Raw genomic sequence first — 15,659 nt, 5'->3', positions numbered from 1 at the left:
GTCAGTAGGAAGCCATAAGATTTTTCACTATAGTAGTAATGGTATCAGAAATCATTTATTTGGGGAGATTAATCTCCTTATGCTGTAGAATAGATCAGAAACAGACTACACAACTCCTAAGGGGCTTGTACAGACCGAGCACCCTTAATCCAAAAATCCAAACTCTAAAACTTTTTGACAGGTGGGGATACTCACTGCTATAATAACGAGGGCACGCCATCTAAAGCATTTTGAGTGCCAATCTGACAACACAATTGCAAAATTCTACCCCTGACCTCATGTGGTGAGATATAGTCAAAACAGTCAAAATTTTGTTTCATGCACAAAGTTATTAAAAATATAAAAATTACCTTGAGACTATGTGTATAAGATATATATGAAATATAAATGAATTTCACGTTCAGACTTGGGTTCCATCCCCAAGATATCTCATTATATATAGGCAAATATTCCAAAATCTGAAAAAATCAAACACTTCTAGTTCCACGCATTTTGGATAAGGGATCCTCGGCCTGTACTGGGGAAGTGGGAATAGAAAGAAAAGAATGGTCATTTTGATAGAATTAGTGGGTAAGAAAGAAAATGGAGGTAGAGGGTACTTTGGACTCCCCTTTTCCTATTTCACCCAGCAGACTTACTCTTCAGGATCCAACCTGTGTCCCTTTTTCCCTTTTCCAGAGTCCCCCAGTAATCTTTTACTTATTCTGATACTTTGTTTATAACTTCTTCAAAAATTTTATTATATTGAATTATAATTTATTTATGTCTCAGTTGCCATGACCACATTGTGAACTCTTTAACAGTAATGAACAGATAGGTTTTATTCCACTTTGCATCCTCAACCTTCAGTGACTACTGCATAAATGCTCAAGAAAATGTTTATTGAATGAGAAGGTGGTAAGATTTGTAGCCAAAATAATCAGAAAAATTTAGGAGAAATAAAGAAAGGAAAAGGGGGATGTAGTTGGGAGTCATCTCAATGACTAAATCTCGCAAGTCCCTTATAATGGATTCATTGTTCTGTTTTGCTTAGCTCAAGTGAGAGGTAATTCAGCATCTTCAATACTAAAAGCTCTCTTTAAGGGTTTTTCTGTCAGGTAAGATGGTTTTGAATGAATCTAATATTTTTCTCAAACTTGAAAAGGCCCTCTCTGGTTATTCCAAGAAATTAATGAGCCTTTCTGCAAATAGACAGTCTTAGCAGCCTAATAAATATGTAATGCATCTTAATGCTCTTTGGAAAGTAACACTGCAGACTCTACTGTTATACAACCCTGTCTCACTAGAATTATAACTTAAGTCTTTCATAATTTTTGCATGTCTATGTATATAGCTCATCATCAGAACGTGACATATATTCAAATAGTGTAAAACATTTTTTAGTCAACTTGTATCAATATATTTTTAGAAATGCAAATATGGAATTATCTGCATTTTTTTTTTTTTTGTAACAGAAAACAAAATGATTAAACCCGTTAGAAATTTACTTACCTTGGGTGTTTGAGAGACAGGCCTTTGAATTTTCTCTTTCTTGGGTAGGGTTTTTGTCATTATGCAAAACTAAAGGCACAGCCAAATTTTTAAAGCAATAATAAAAATTCTATTATTTTAAACTTGTTCAAAGTGATTAAATTGCTTTTAAAAACTGCTTCCCTGTCTGATATAGACTTATCCAAAAGTACTTTGTAAAAAATATAATGAATAATCCTGTTCAATAAATGATTTCTATAATCTTTCAGCAGCTGTTTTCTATAATGAAAATATCTGACTGTGTTCTTTGCCTTATAAGTAAGGAGGGAGAAATAAAAGTAAAACTCCTTAAAAGTTTTTTCTTTTATTCCCCCAAGTGTATGGTATAATCTAGTAGCAATTTCCCTGTCTGTTTTTCACTTTTGAAAACAATAAAAAGTCTACCCAAGAGGCAAACAAAGTAATACTGCTTCAGACAAATCCAAAGTATAGTTATTAGAAAAGCCTAGGATAGACCCCACTAGCTTTCCGCTTTTGTAGACAGCAAACTACTTGCCAGCTACAGTTACGCATCAGATTAATTTTTCTTTAGCTTCTATAGATCAAAATAATATTGCATTGTAGAGATTATTTTAATGAAACTTTTCCTTTACCAGAAATAAGTAGAGCAGAGTTTCTCATGCAGCTAATAGAAATGTTATTTAAAAAGAAATGTCACTACAAAAAGTTATAATGATGCGGGTATCACATTTTAGTTCTACTTTTTTGAAAAGCATTTCTTTTTCTGGCTTCATACATAGCAAACCTTTTTTACACTTACTGTAATAACTGTTTAACCTGAAATATTGTTCCACAAATAACATTAGCCATATGTCAATCAATGGCAGTATTTCTCCAAAAGCCTTTTGTAGTTGAATTAGACTATCTTTAATAAATACAGGATTTTTCAAAAAGATATATAACAAAATCACATTTTCCTGTTGACTATGAAAGTATTAAGAGACATAGTATTTAAATCCTTAATTAATCTTGAATTAGCCTAGGCTCTTAATACTTTGATCCATCCTTTACTGTCCTTCTTCTGCAAACACCTAAAGCTAACTATTAAAAAAAAAACTGCTATGGATCTGTTGTTCTAGAAATGGTCCTCTAATAATCTTTTAAGTTAAGCTTGTGTATCAAGTTTTCTCAGCGTAGTATCTCTCCTTGAGAAATTCTTGTCACCTAAGTATAGGCAGAATTATAGTGTAATAGATGATACTTTCTCCAAAGCTGAGATTTATAGACTTTTATTTTCCACTCAAACATCAAGTAAAGATGTTTTATTATAAATTTAACTTTACTTTTTAAAAATAAATCAGTGTTTTGTATTTCAGTTTGTGGTAGATTGTGAATTCTTTAAAAAAGAGACAAGATCCATACAGCTTCCTGTAACTCATCTTTTCTCTTTTGGTAAGTACTTTGTTTTTGGAAAGCATAAGAATTGCTTTTATTTTTAACAGAGTTGCAGTAAAGCAGAGCTTGTAATATCGAATGTTGTTGACTATTTCAAGTATAGTTCTTAGAATAACTGTATAATGTGGTTCAGTGATTTTCTTCTCATTGGGCTAGCAGTCATATTCTGAAAAGTGAGCTTCCATAATCACATACATTTGCAGGTAATTGAGTGTGTGTATATATGTGTCTGTGTGTCTGTTCTTATGTGAAATTTATCCTATTGGCCCTTTTAATACAATTTTAATATAGAATTATAAATTGTTATTTGTATAAGAAGGTTTCAAGATTTCTCTAAATACTCTTTTAAACTTTATTTTGAAATAATTTTAGATTTACAGAAAAGTTACAAAAGAGTTTCTGTATATCCTTCACCCACATTTCCCTAAGGTTGACCTTCTACATAAACACAATACAACCTTTTAAACCAAGAAATTAGTGCAATACTATTAATTAAACTACAGGCTTTATTGGTTTTTCACCAGTTTTTCCACAGATGTCCTGCTTCTGCAGGTTTCCACATTGTGTTTAGTTGTCATGACTCCTAAGTCTCCTGTAATCTGTGACAGTTCCTCAATCTTTCCTTGCCTTTCACAACTTTGAAACCTTTGAAGAATACTGTTCAATTATTTTGTACAATGTTCCTTATTTGGAGTTGTCTGATACTTTCATTTTTGTGGGGGGAGTAGGGAATAAGGTCTCACTCTGTCACCCAGGCTGGAGTACAATGGCATGATCTCAGCTCACTGCAACCTCTGCCTCTGGGCTCAAGCAATCCTTCCACCTCAGCCTCCTGAGTAGCTAGGACTACAGGCATGTGACACCATGTTCAGCTAACTTTTTTGTATTTTCTGTAGAGACAGAGATTCACCATGTTGCCCAGGCTGGTCTCAGACTCCTGGACTCCAGAAATCTGTCTGCCTTGGCCTCCCAAAATGCTGGGATTACAGGAATGAGCCAAGGCGCCCAGTCTAATACTTTCTTATGATGATATTGAGGTTATATATTTTTGCCAATACCACAGAGGCAATGAGGATTACCTACTATATCATATTGAGTATACATGATACTCATATCTCTAATTACTAGTTATGTTAATTTTCCTTTCTTGGTTAAGGTGGTGCCTGCTAGGTTTCTCCATTATAACGTTATTGCTTTTTCCTTTTGTAATTAATAAATATCTGGGGTAACATACTTTGAGAATATATGACTCGGGAAGGGGAACATCACACACCGGGGCCTATCATGGGGAGGGGGGAGGGATTGCATTGGGAGTTATACCTGATGTAAATGACGAGTTGATGGGTGCAGCACACCAACATGGCACAAGTATACATATGTAGCAAACCTGCACGTTGTGCACATGTACCCTACAACTTGAAGTTTAATAGTAATAAATAAATTTAAAAAAAAAAAAAAAAAGAGAGAATATATGAATGTCCTGTTTTTCTTTAGAATAACCTACTATTTTTAGCATCCATTGGTTCATCTAGTACTTTGCAAATATTACTCTGGTATTCTACATTTAGTGGAATTCTTCCTGAGATAAAGTAGACCCTTCTCCCCCATTTATTTATTTATTCAATTTTTATTTATGTCACTATGGACTCAGGGATATCTATTTTATTCATTGGGCTATAAAAAAATTCTATCATTATATATATTTTTGCTTAAGTTGTTCTAGCTTTGAATATTGGGAACTTTTTTACGTTAACTCCTGTGCCATTTTGGTATGCCCATCCTTTAAATATTTTTTTACATCCCATTTATGAAAAGAATCTGTGTTACTTGGGAAAACTCGAAGATTTTTATTTTTCCCCTTACCCTTTGTTTTGGTATAAAAATACCCAGAACAATACAGAAATGACAATTCTGAATCACCCTTATCATTAGAAGATAAGAAGCTTCTAAAATAAAAGATCTACCAAGAAAGTATATACCTTTCTGAAATTGGAATTATATACCTGACTATTTAAAAGCAGATAGATGTGATTGGAAGTCATAAAAGTTGTTTTGTCTAGAGTTTATTGCTGGGGGATTAGATTTTTAGGAGTTAACTCCATGCAGAAGTGAAAACCTGTAAACAAACTTTTAATTATTGGCATTGTTTTAATGCTAATTAAATAATCAGTACGTATTTAAAAACTTCCTTGATATTCTAAGTAATACAGTACTTTCAATTCAACAGGATTGTCTTCAAGGAAAGTGGTGTTAAATACAAACGGCCTATACTACAATATAGAGCTTCTGAACTTTGGACAGGTAATTAATCCTGACTACAACAAGAAGAATTTGATTTTACTTTAATGTTTACTTTAACATACAAGTAACCTTTTTATTTTCTTTTTGTGGTCAAACTCTGTTAGATATACCAAGCTTTTAAAATCAACGTGGTAAGCAAGTGCTCAGCAGTGAAAGGTAAATATGTTTTCTAAAAAATGTGTAGAAAATAATATTGTCGTTTGAAGAGTCAGTAGGTGTTAACTTGAATTTTCTATAATACTTCCATATATCTTTATGTGAAGTAAAATTAAATATATAATAGAAAAGTTGTTTATATTTCCAGGGGATTTAACATAGACCCTTTCTTAACAGTAAAGCATTTTTATCTGTTTCACTTTAAATATCCACATTTTTAAAATACCATATATCTTTATGTCTTATAGTAGTAATTCAGATTTAGTTATGTAATATTTTTCCACTTTCTTAGTACTGCCTATCTGCTGTAATATCTATTATAAATCGAATTAAAGCATTATTATTTAGGAATTCTCCATAATTTTTTATCATGTAATATAACCTGTACTGATTTTTTAAATGAAATGGACAATTGTATAATTAGTTAGGTGTTATAGTCGTTTAATGTTTACAGTAACATATTGTTAATAATACATTTTTTTAATGTTTTAACAGAAGAAATAACCAGTATCTATAAACTTCATATTCCTTGGTCTTATGAAGATTCACTAACCATTGCACAGTAAGTATTCGAAAGAATTTACTTTAAACTTTGGTGTTTTTGAATAATAGATATTCTGCTTAGTTTATTTATTTAAATCATGAATTATTAAAATGCCTCAGTAAAGTGTATGTATCCTTTATATAGCATTGTTCCTATAATTTAATATATAGTATTCTTATTAAATGATAGAAAACTTAAACTTTACTTGCTTGGAACCTGAGCCCCCTTCCACCCTCTCCCTACTCCTGTGTCCTAGAGGAAGCATTCAAATAATTGTGATATCATTGAAAAAGTGCCCATCCACAATTATGTGTCTGGTACCTAACTTCCTCTACATTATTCGATTGTATTGTGCTGGGGATTAACTTAGCCGTGGCTCTTTACCAGCATTTTGTATTTGAGAATTGAATTTAAGTTATCTCTTCAGGGCTCCATCTTCCACAGAAATTTCTCTGAAACTCCATATTGCTCAACCAGAAAATGACAGCCATGTGGCATTATTAAAAATGTACACATCATCAGACTGTCGGTACGAGGTAAGTTGTATGTTTGATGAATTTTTAAGGTTTAGTTATAGAATAAGCTAGAAATATTCTTTTTATATAAGCTTTAGATACATGGTGGTATGGAAGCCAATACATACAAAAAATAGGCATTCAAAATATTTTAAATATTCTTCATTTTTCCTATTAACACCACCTTAGCATCTCCATAACTGGACCATTTGAAAATGTATACATCTTAATAAGTAATAGAAGATAAAGCAAAAAAATGAGACTGTAGATTCAACTTCTGAATTTGGAAGCCCCAAGTCCAGAATCTTTTATAAATTGAAGAACATCATGAGGTCAGCTGACAGGGGCTTACTGCAGTAACTGACATGATACTTATTGGTGTATAGCTCTACTGGTTGTTAGCTTAAGGATCTTCTTTCCTTTTCACTAATTATTTTAAGCTCTGCTAGTCATTAAAATGTGTGATTTCATACCTATTATGTTTATTTTGTAATCAAAATACATCTCTTTGTGTTAAGGGAAATAGACTTGAGAGTAACATTTTATTTACTTATGGATTCATGAATGAAGAGCCCCTAGATTCCAGATTTAAGTGGTTAAAGTACTCATTTCAGTGGTTATGACATCATAGGCCTCTGGTTTATGTGAAATATTTTATTTCTGCTCAACTACTTTAAACCAAGCTTAAATGTTTGGATTCTTTGTTAGATCTAACTTTTCAAGGGTAAACTAGGATTGATATTGTCAAATTAATAGAATCTGTTCCTCCAGCCAAGTTTCAGTTGAACTTATATTATGAATTAATTTAGATTTCGTGGAATTTATTATTGCTTTGATATCTTGCATCCTGTTTCTAACAGTTAAGGGTTTTTCAGGGCCATAGTAGTTTTTAACTTGCCTATTCATATTTATAATATTAAAGCAATAGAAAAAATTGTGATAAAAATTTGGCTCCAAATACTGCATGCTCTCAAAATGTCCATGTTTTTGCAAATACTGTATATTTTCAAGAAGTCTATATTTTGACAAAATGTAATCATTTTAAACTTCCCTAAAAAAAATTTATCTCCTTTCTAATATCAAATAGACTTCCTAATTATAAAAAAAGTTGTATTTATGGTAGAGATAATTAAGGATGAAATTCTTTTTAAAATATTATTTTGACTTAAATTTCTTTAGCTGGCATGATGTGGTAATAAGATATTCTACTTAATCAAATATTTTAGGTAGTAAAGGGGCATAATAGCATTTACTCAACTGTCAAATAATTAGATATGTGGGAAAGTATGCTAAACAGTAAAACTGTACTTAATACAATTTACATGGTGGTTCAGAAGATTCTTTAAGATCTTGAGTGCCTTTAAGACTTACTATTATGGAAAATCAATTATTATGCTTAGAGAAATGCAGAAGTACTCAATTTAATAAAATGTAAAGGAGTTTAGAGGAAAATAACCTTTTTTTCAATAATTGTTTTAAACTAGGTGACAATTAAGACTTCCTTTTCACAAATACTTGGACAGGTAAGAGAGATTCCTGGCTGGTTAATTATTTACTGCTTTATGAATAGATAACTCTAAGGAAGGGGTTGTAGACTTTTTCCATAAGGGGCCAGATAATCAATAATTTTTTGCAGACCACATACAGTATCTTTTGCTACTGCCACTGCTGTAGCTGCTTCTGTCTTCTTCCTTTTTTCTTTTTCATTCTTCTTCCACTTTAATAAAATCCAAAAATTATTCTTGGCCCACAGGCCATAGTTGTCCACCCCTGCTTTAAGGTGATGCTTTCATGTTTGATACATCCAAAAAATGAGAGCTGATACCTGATTCTCAAACAAACTAATATTTTTGCCTAAATGAATTTCATATTAAGACTTCATGGCCGGGCATGGTGGCTCCCATCTGTAATCCCAGCACTTTGGGAGGCCAAGACAGGCAGATCACTTAAGGTCAGGAGTTCGAGACCAGCCTGGCTAACTGGTAAAACCCCACCTCTACTAAAAATACAAAAATTAGCCAGGCATGGTGGCACACACCTATAGTCCTGGCTACTCAAGAGGCTGAGGCATGAGACTCGCTTGAACCTGGGAGACAGAGGTTGCAGTGAGCTGAGATTGTGCCACTGCACTCTAGCCTTGGCAACAAAGGGAGACCCCATCTCAAAAAAAAAAAAAAGAAAAGAAAGAAAAAGAAAAAAGATTTCATGTTGCTCATACTACATTTTAAAATCATAGTACAATAAAATATGTAGGCTCTGCTGTATAAATGAATGTTTTCAAATAACTTTTTATATTGTGCATAGTTTATAAAAGGTAAACATAAATTCTATTAAAGATAAACGTATTGAATTCATTAGCAAATGATATTACAAAAATACTGCATAAAGTAGTAGAACTATAGATACTACTTAGCATTGCTATAATTTGCACAATTGTGCAACCTGGACATAAATAAGATAACAATTGATAAGTTAGGGAAGTTACATAGTTTTAAAATTCAGTCAAATTTGTGTTACAGCTTTTATTACTTTCACTTTTTTTTGATCTGTTGTATTTTGCAATGCAGGCATAGTAGAATTTTGTTTTAACTCTTAAGTCATTTAATACTGTAATAAAACTCACAAGACAAAATTAAATTAGAAACATTTTTTATATGCATTATCTCATTCAATCCTCAGAGCAACTTGGTGAGAACTAGATTATGAATGTTATTAATTTGTGAACATTATAAAATTATAAGTTAATATATAAAAATTTTGTGCTAAATTAGAAAGGGAAGATTAAAATCTTTGTGTAAGTTGGAAAATAGCATCATGGATAATTACAGTATATATTCTAAAATGTTAAGGAACCAATTAAATCTCTCAAATTCATACTATTGTATATTTAGTATGGTGAAAGGGCATATTACTGTAAACAGTGGAGTAGGAATATAACATACTCTCTTATCCATATAATTCCTGTGTCTCATAATTCAATTTAGTAACAAGAAAAGTCAAGTCAGCTTGACACACTAGAGTCAAGCATAATTATAAACCAAAAGAGGACAGACCTAGTATTCTGGTTTTGATGTGGAAATCTTTCTAAAGACTGAGGATGTACAGGTGTTAACAGTATCAAATGTAGATTCTTTTAAAATGTCAATTAAATAATTTGTATTATTGAAGCTTAAGCTTAGTTCTGTAATAAAAAATTTAAAAACAAAAATAATTTGTATTAATTGAATTAAATTCTCAAATTATTGAAAAGACATAAGATGTTCTTCCTTCATGCTTGTTTAAAAATGTAGCTTGTAGGTAGTAAGAGAATGAATGAAAGTTGTATATCTTACTTGTTTTAAAAAACAATACATATTTTGAATGTTGCTGATTCAGTCACAGAAGGTTGGAGAAAATGAATAAGAGAAACTTCAGCCTTCAGTGGATAACTTTTCATAAAGTTAAATTTTTTTCTGAAAAAGGAAAGAGGAAAATATTCACATATTCTATAGTCTGCTCTTACGAAAAAGAGGGCAAAGCATAAACTGAAAGTTACTTTCTCAAGATAATTCCATAAACGCTGGTAAATCATTTCTGTGCAGGAATGAAGTCCAGTGTTGCCGGATTTTCAGCTTTTAAGAGAAACTAGAAATCTGAAGTTTTAGATGAAATATTTTAATTTTTCAATGTTGGCATATAATTCAAAATTTAAAGAAATACTGCACCAAATACTACAAATGGCTACAGTTTGACTATGAGACAGGGAGATCAGTTTATAATTGTAAGTTTAGTAGTATCTTATATACCCAGTTGTATCTGTAGCCCAGTATAACATTTAATACTCATAACAATGATCCTCTGTCATTAAAAGAAATTTTATATTCAGAATACTCTGCGTGGGATGTCTTACAAGATTCTAAACACAGTGAAGGGCATTAAAGGTAACAATAACAGCTAGTATTTTCCAGTCAGTTACCATGTACCAGTTACTGTTCCAAATGCTTTATGCAAGTGTGAACATATTTAAGCCTTACATCCCTGTGAGGTAAGTGCTGTTTATCTCATTTTACAGATGAGGATATAGAGAGAGGGAAGGGAAAGTAATGGAGGGGTAAAATAACTTGCCCAAGGACACAGAACTAGTGAGAGGCAAAGCTGGAATCTAAATCCAGGAGTCTAACTCCTGAGCCTGCTATGTTGCTTAACTTTCCTTTTATAGTCTTGATAAGTACAGTATATTTCCCAGCATGTCATGTATGATTTGGTATTAGGTAGCAAAATGGTCTTTTCCCTTTTACTCAGCTTTCCCAACCTTCCATGCAAAGCTGTAAACTGTAAGTGACAAGTATGGGCTGTACGTTATCTGATTTTTTTCTCTTCTCTTTTTACCTGGGAATCCATGGAGGAACTTTAGGGAGACCCTGAATTTTCTGAAATTTTCTCCAACTTTTATAGTAAGCTTGTACTTACATAGCTTTCCTCAGGTTGCCAGAGAAGTCTATACATGTTCTAAAAAAATATGTGGAATGGGAAACATGCTTTAAAGTAAATTTACTTTTAATAATGTGACGTTAAAAGAACTTAAGGCTTTTTTTAAAATTATACTTTTAAGTTCCGGAGTACATGTGCAGAACGTGCAGGTTTGTTACATAGGTATACACGTGCTGTGGTGGTTTACTGCACCCATCAACCCGTCATCTACATTAGGTACTTCTCCTAATGCTATCCTTCCCCTAGCGGCCCACCCCCTGACAGGCCCTGGTGTGTGATGTTCCCCTCCCTGTATCCATGTGTTCTCATTGTTCAACTCCCACTTATTAGTGAGAACATACAGTGTTTGGTTTTCTGTTCTTGTGTTAGTTTGCTGAGAATGATGGTTTTCAGCTTCATCCATATCCCTGCAAGGGACATGAACTCATCCTTTTTTATGGCTGCATAGTATTCCATGGTGTATATGTGCCACATTTTCTTTATCCAGTCTATCATTGATGGGCATTTGGGTTGATTCCAAGTCTTTGCTGTTGTGAACAGTGCCGCAGTAAACATATGTGTGCATGTGTCTTTATAGTAGAATGATTTATAATCCTTTGGGTATATACCCAGTAATGGGATTACTGAGTCAAATGGTATTTCTAGTTCTAGATCCTTGAGGAATTGCCACACTGTCTTCCACAATGTTGAACTAATTTACACTCCCACCAACAGTGTAAAAGCATTCCTATTTCTCTACATCATCTCCAGCATCTGTTCTTTCCTGACTTTTTAATGATCACCATTCTACCTGGAGTGAGATAGTATCTCATTGTTGTTTTGATTTGCATTTCTCTGTTGACCAGTGATGATGAGCTTTTTTTCATATGTTTGTTGGCCGCATAAATGTCCTCTTTTGCGAAGTGTCTGTTCATATCCTTTGCCACTTTTTGATGAGGTTGTTTGTTTTTTTCTTGTAACTTTGTTTAAGTTCTTTGTAGATTTTGGATATTAGCCCTTTGTCAGATGAATAGATAGCAAAAATTTTCTCCCATTCTGCAGGTTGCCTGTTCACTCTGATGATAGTTTATTTTGCTGTGCAGAAACTCTTTTGTTTAATTAGATCCCATTTGCCAATTTTGGCTTTTGTTGCCATTACTTTTGGTGTTTTAGTCATGAAGTCTTTGCCCATGCCTATGTCCTGAATGGTATTGCCTAGGTTTTCTTCTAGGGTTTTTATGGTTTTAGGTCTTACTTTAAGTCTTTAATCCATCTGGAGTTAATTTTTGTATAAGGTTTAAGGAAAGGGTCCAGTTTCAGTTTTCTGCATATGGCTAGCCAGTTTTCCCAACACTATTTATTAAATAGGGAATCCTTATCCCATTGCTTGTCTTTGTCAGGTTTGTCAAAGACCAGATGGTTGTAGATATGTGGTGTTATTTCTGAGGCCTCTGTTCTGTTCCTTTGGTCTGTATATCTGTTTTGGTGCCAGTATCATACTGTTTTGGTTACTGTAGCTTTGTAGTATAGTTTGAAGTCAGGTAGAGTGATGCCTCCAGGGTTGTTCTTTTTACTTAAGATTGTCTTGGTTATGCAGGCTCTTTTTTGGTTCCATATGAAACAAAGTAATTTTTTCTAATTCTGTGAAGAAGGACAATGGTAGCTTGATGCGGATAACATTTAATCTATAAATTTCGGCAGTATGGCCATTTTCACAATATTGATTCTTCCTATCCATGAGCATAGAATGTTTTTCCATTTATTTGTGTCCTCTCTTATTTCCTTGAGCGGTGGTTTGTAGTTCTCCTTGAAGAGGTCCTTCACATCCCTTGTAAGTTGTATTCCTAGGTATTTTATTCTCTTTGTAGCAATTGTGAATGGTAGTTTACTTGTGATTTGACTTTCTGTTTGTCTGTTACTGGTGTATAGGAATGCTTGTTTTTGTTGTATGTATTTTGTAGAGAGCTGATAGGATGACTTGAGGCACTATAACACAATGATTATGAACTCAGGCACTGATTTTAAAACTTATAGTTCCATAAGATTTTCAAACACAGTGAAGGACATAAAAAGTTAATAAAGCAATTAACATTTTCTCATAACTTGTCATATATGAGTTAATATTCTGAATGCCTTACACACATATGCATGTCTAATGCTCATAACTATCTACAAGGTACATACTAGTATTGTCCCCATTTACTGATAAAGACATAGAGAGGGGAAGCTAAGTAACTTGCCCATTATGTTCTAAATTGTGCAGGTTAGTTGGGCTCTCATGCCTGAATTTCTTTATCTATAAAATAGGGATAAGAACTACCTCAAACAATATTAGGAGAAGGACATGAGATAATGCATATAAGGTGTTTACTGTCATGCCTGGAACATGTTAAATAATCAGTGTGTCCTGGAAAACAGTTTTGTAGTATATGCTACTCAATTATGTGTTCTATTATGCCTTCGATAAAAAATTCAGATGCATTTTTAGTTTGCTATGTATTTTCAACATTTATTGTACTTAGAGTTTTTGATACTTACTACTGGAAATATCTTTGTGGCCATGTCAGGAAAGGTATAAATTGAAGAGCAACTTTTAAATTTTATGTGAAACTACACTTATTTCATTAACATGAATATTCAGGAGTTGCCCATTGACTTACCTGTTTTTTAGGTAGTTAGATTTCATGGTGGAGCTCTTCCTGCTTATGTCGTATCTAATATGCTTCTTACTTATAGAGGACAATTATATTCTCTTTTCTCAACAGGTAAGAATGCTTCTAATTTTTAAGTTACTTTTGTTATGAATATTAAAGTAGAACAACTATTAGTTCCACATATGTATTTATATGTATAATTCTATTATATTGAATCAGTAGACATAATTAAGAGAGTTCTTAAAACTCCCTTTTTATTACTTTATTATTTAATTTATTTATTATTTTATAATTATGCCACATAATAGTAGCTACTATTCTGTTCTTGAAAACTCCAGAATAGCATGTGATTTTATGATGAGCCTTCTCTGCGTCTTTATTACTTTTCCACTATCAACTACCAATCCCAAATAGTTTGAGGAAGCTAGTCCAGAGACCTTCAATGTGTGGTCTTAAGACCTGCAAATTATTAACATCCTCTTAGCTTGTCATTTTTGTATCAGTGTCATTTTTAATGGAAAAAATAACTTTGAGTTTAACCAGATTAACTAAGTCGTTTTTTAAAATACATATAGGAATCAAGCAGTATAATTATCTTCATATAATAATTTGCTAGTATTTATGACTTAAAAAGGGGCAAAACATTTAACCATAATACACAGCAAAAAATTAACAAGAATGCCCTAATATTATCAAATGCCTTTTTTTGTTTTTGTTTGTTTGTTTGTTTTGAGACGTAGTTTTACTCTTGTTGCCCAGGCTGGAGTACAATGGTGTGATCTCGGTTCACTGCAACCTCCACCTCCCAGGTTCAAGTGATTCTCCTGGCTCAACCTCCCAAGTAACTGGGATTACAGGCACCGGCCACCATGTCCAGCTAATTTTTGTATTTTTAGTAGAGATGGGGTTTCACCATGTTGGCCAGGCTAGTCTCAAACTCCTGACCTTGTGATCTGCCCGCCTCAGCTTCCCAAAGTGCTGGGATTACAGGCGTGAGCCACCGCACCCGGCCTCAAATGACTTTTTAAGAAGTATTTTATTTTTAATTTATTTGATTGATACATAATTGTACCTATTTATGGGGTACAGGTGATATTTTGACACACTCATATAATGTGTTAAGATCAAATCAGGGTAATTAGGATATCCATCAACTCAAGCATTTACCATTTCTTTGTGTTGGGAACATTCCAAATCTTCTAGCTATTTTAAAATATAAAATAAATTATTAACTACAGTCATCTTGGTCAAGTGCTGGCTCATGCCGGTAATCCCAGCACTTTGGGAGGCCGAGGCGAGCGGATCACCTGAGGTCAGGAGTTCAAGACCACCCTGGCCAGTATGGTGAAACCCCATCTTTACTAAAAATACAAAAAATTATCCAGGCTTAGTAGTGGGCACCTATAATCCTAGCTACTTGGGAGGCTGAGGCAGGAGAATCGCTTGAACCCGGGAGGCAGAGGTTGCGGTGCTATCAAACGGTAGACCTTATTTCTTCTAACTGTATTTTTATACCCATTAACCATTCTTTCTTCATCCCTCCACTCCTCTTTACCTTTTCCACCCTCTGGTAACCATCTATTCTCTAGCTCCATGAGATCAACTTTTTAAATTCCCAGATACGAATGACAGTGTATAATATTTGTCTTTCTATGCCTGACTTATCACTTAGCATAATGTCCTTCAGTTACATCCATGTTGCTACAGATGATAGAATTTCATTCCTTTTATGTCTACATAATATTCCATTGTGTATATATTACCACTTTCTTTTCCATTCATTTGTTGATGGACTTTAGGTTGATTCCATATTTTGGCCATTGTGAATAGTGCTACAGTAAACATGGGGATGCAGACATCTCTTTGATATACTGATTTCCTTTCTTTTGGATAATATATACAGCAGTAAGATTGCTGGGTCATATAGCAGATCTGTTTGTAGTTTTTTGAAGGATCTCCAGTCTGTTTTTCATAATGGCTATGCTAATTTACATTTGTACCAATTGTGTGCTAGCATTCCCCTTTTTCCGTATCATCATTAGCACTTGTTATTTTTTGTCTTTTTGATAACAAGCCATTTTAACTAGGGTGAGGTAATATCTCATTGTGGTTTTG

At 33.2% G+C, this 15,659-nt stretch overlaps 1 protein-coding gene across 1 annotated transcript in view; it reads left to right on the top strand.

Annotated features, from left to right (window-relative positions):
* Nucleotides 1–15,659, top strand: part of PGAP1 (post-GPI attachment to proteins inositol deacylase 1) — an 80,711-nt gene that overhangs the window by 38,549 nt on the left and 26,503 nt on the right. Inside the window, exons 14-20 of the mRNA XM_007965729.3 lie at nt 2,847–2,922; nt 5,153–5,226; nt 5,331–5,382; nt 5,878–5,944; nt 6,354–6,462; nt 7,926–7,964; nt 13,562–13,655. Coding sequence (XP_007963920.1) covers nt 2,847–2,922; nt 5,153–5,226; nt 5,331–5,382; nt 5,878–5,944; nt 6,354–6,462; nt 7,926–7,964; nt 13,562–13,655 — 511 coding nt within the window. The remainder of the gene's footprint in view (nt 1–2,846; nt 2,923–5,152; nt 5,227–5,330; nt 5,383–5,877; nt 5,945–6,353; nt 6,463–7,925; nt 7,965–13,561; nt 13,656–15,659) is intronic.

The sequence above is a fragment of the Chlorocebus sabaeus genome, chromosome 10, assembly GCF_047675955.1.
Source record: "Chlorocebus sabaeus isolate Y175 chromosome 10, mChlSab1.0.hap1, whole genome shotgun sequence".
In the NCBI taxonomy this organism is placed as follows: domain Eukaryota; kingdom Metazoa; phylum Chordata; class Mammalia; order Primates; family Cercopithecidae; genus Chlorocebus; species Chlorocebus sabaeus.
This window is presented reverse-complemented; position numbering and strand designations above follow the sequence as displayed.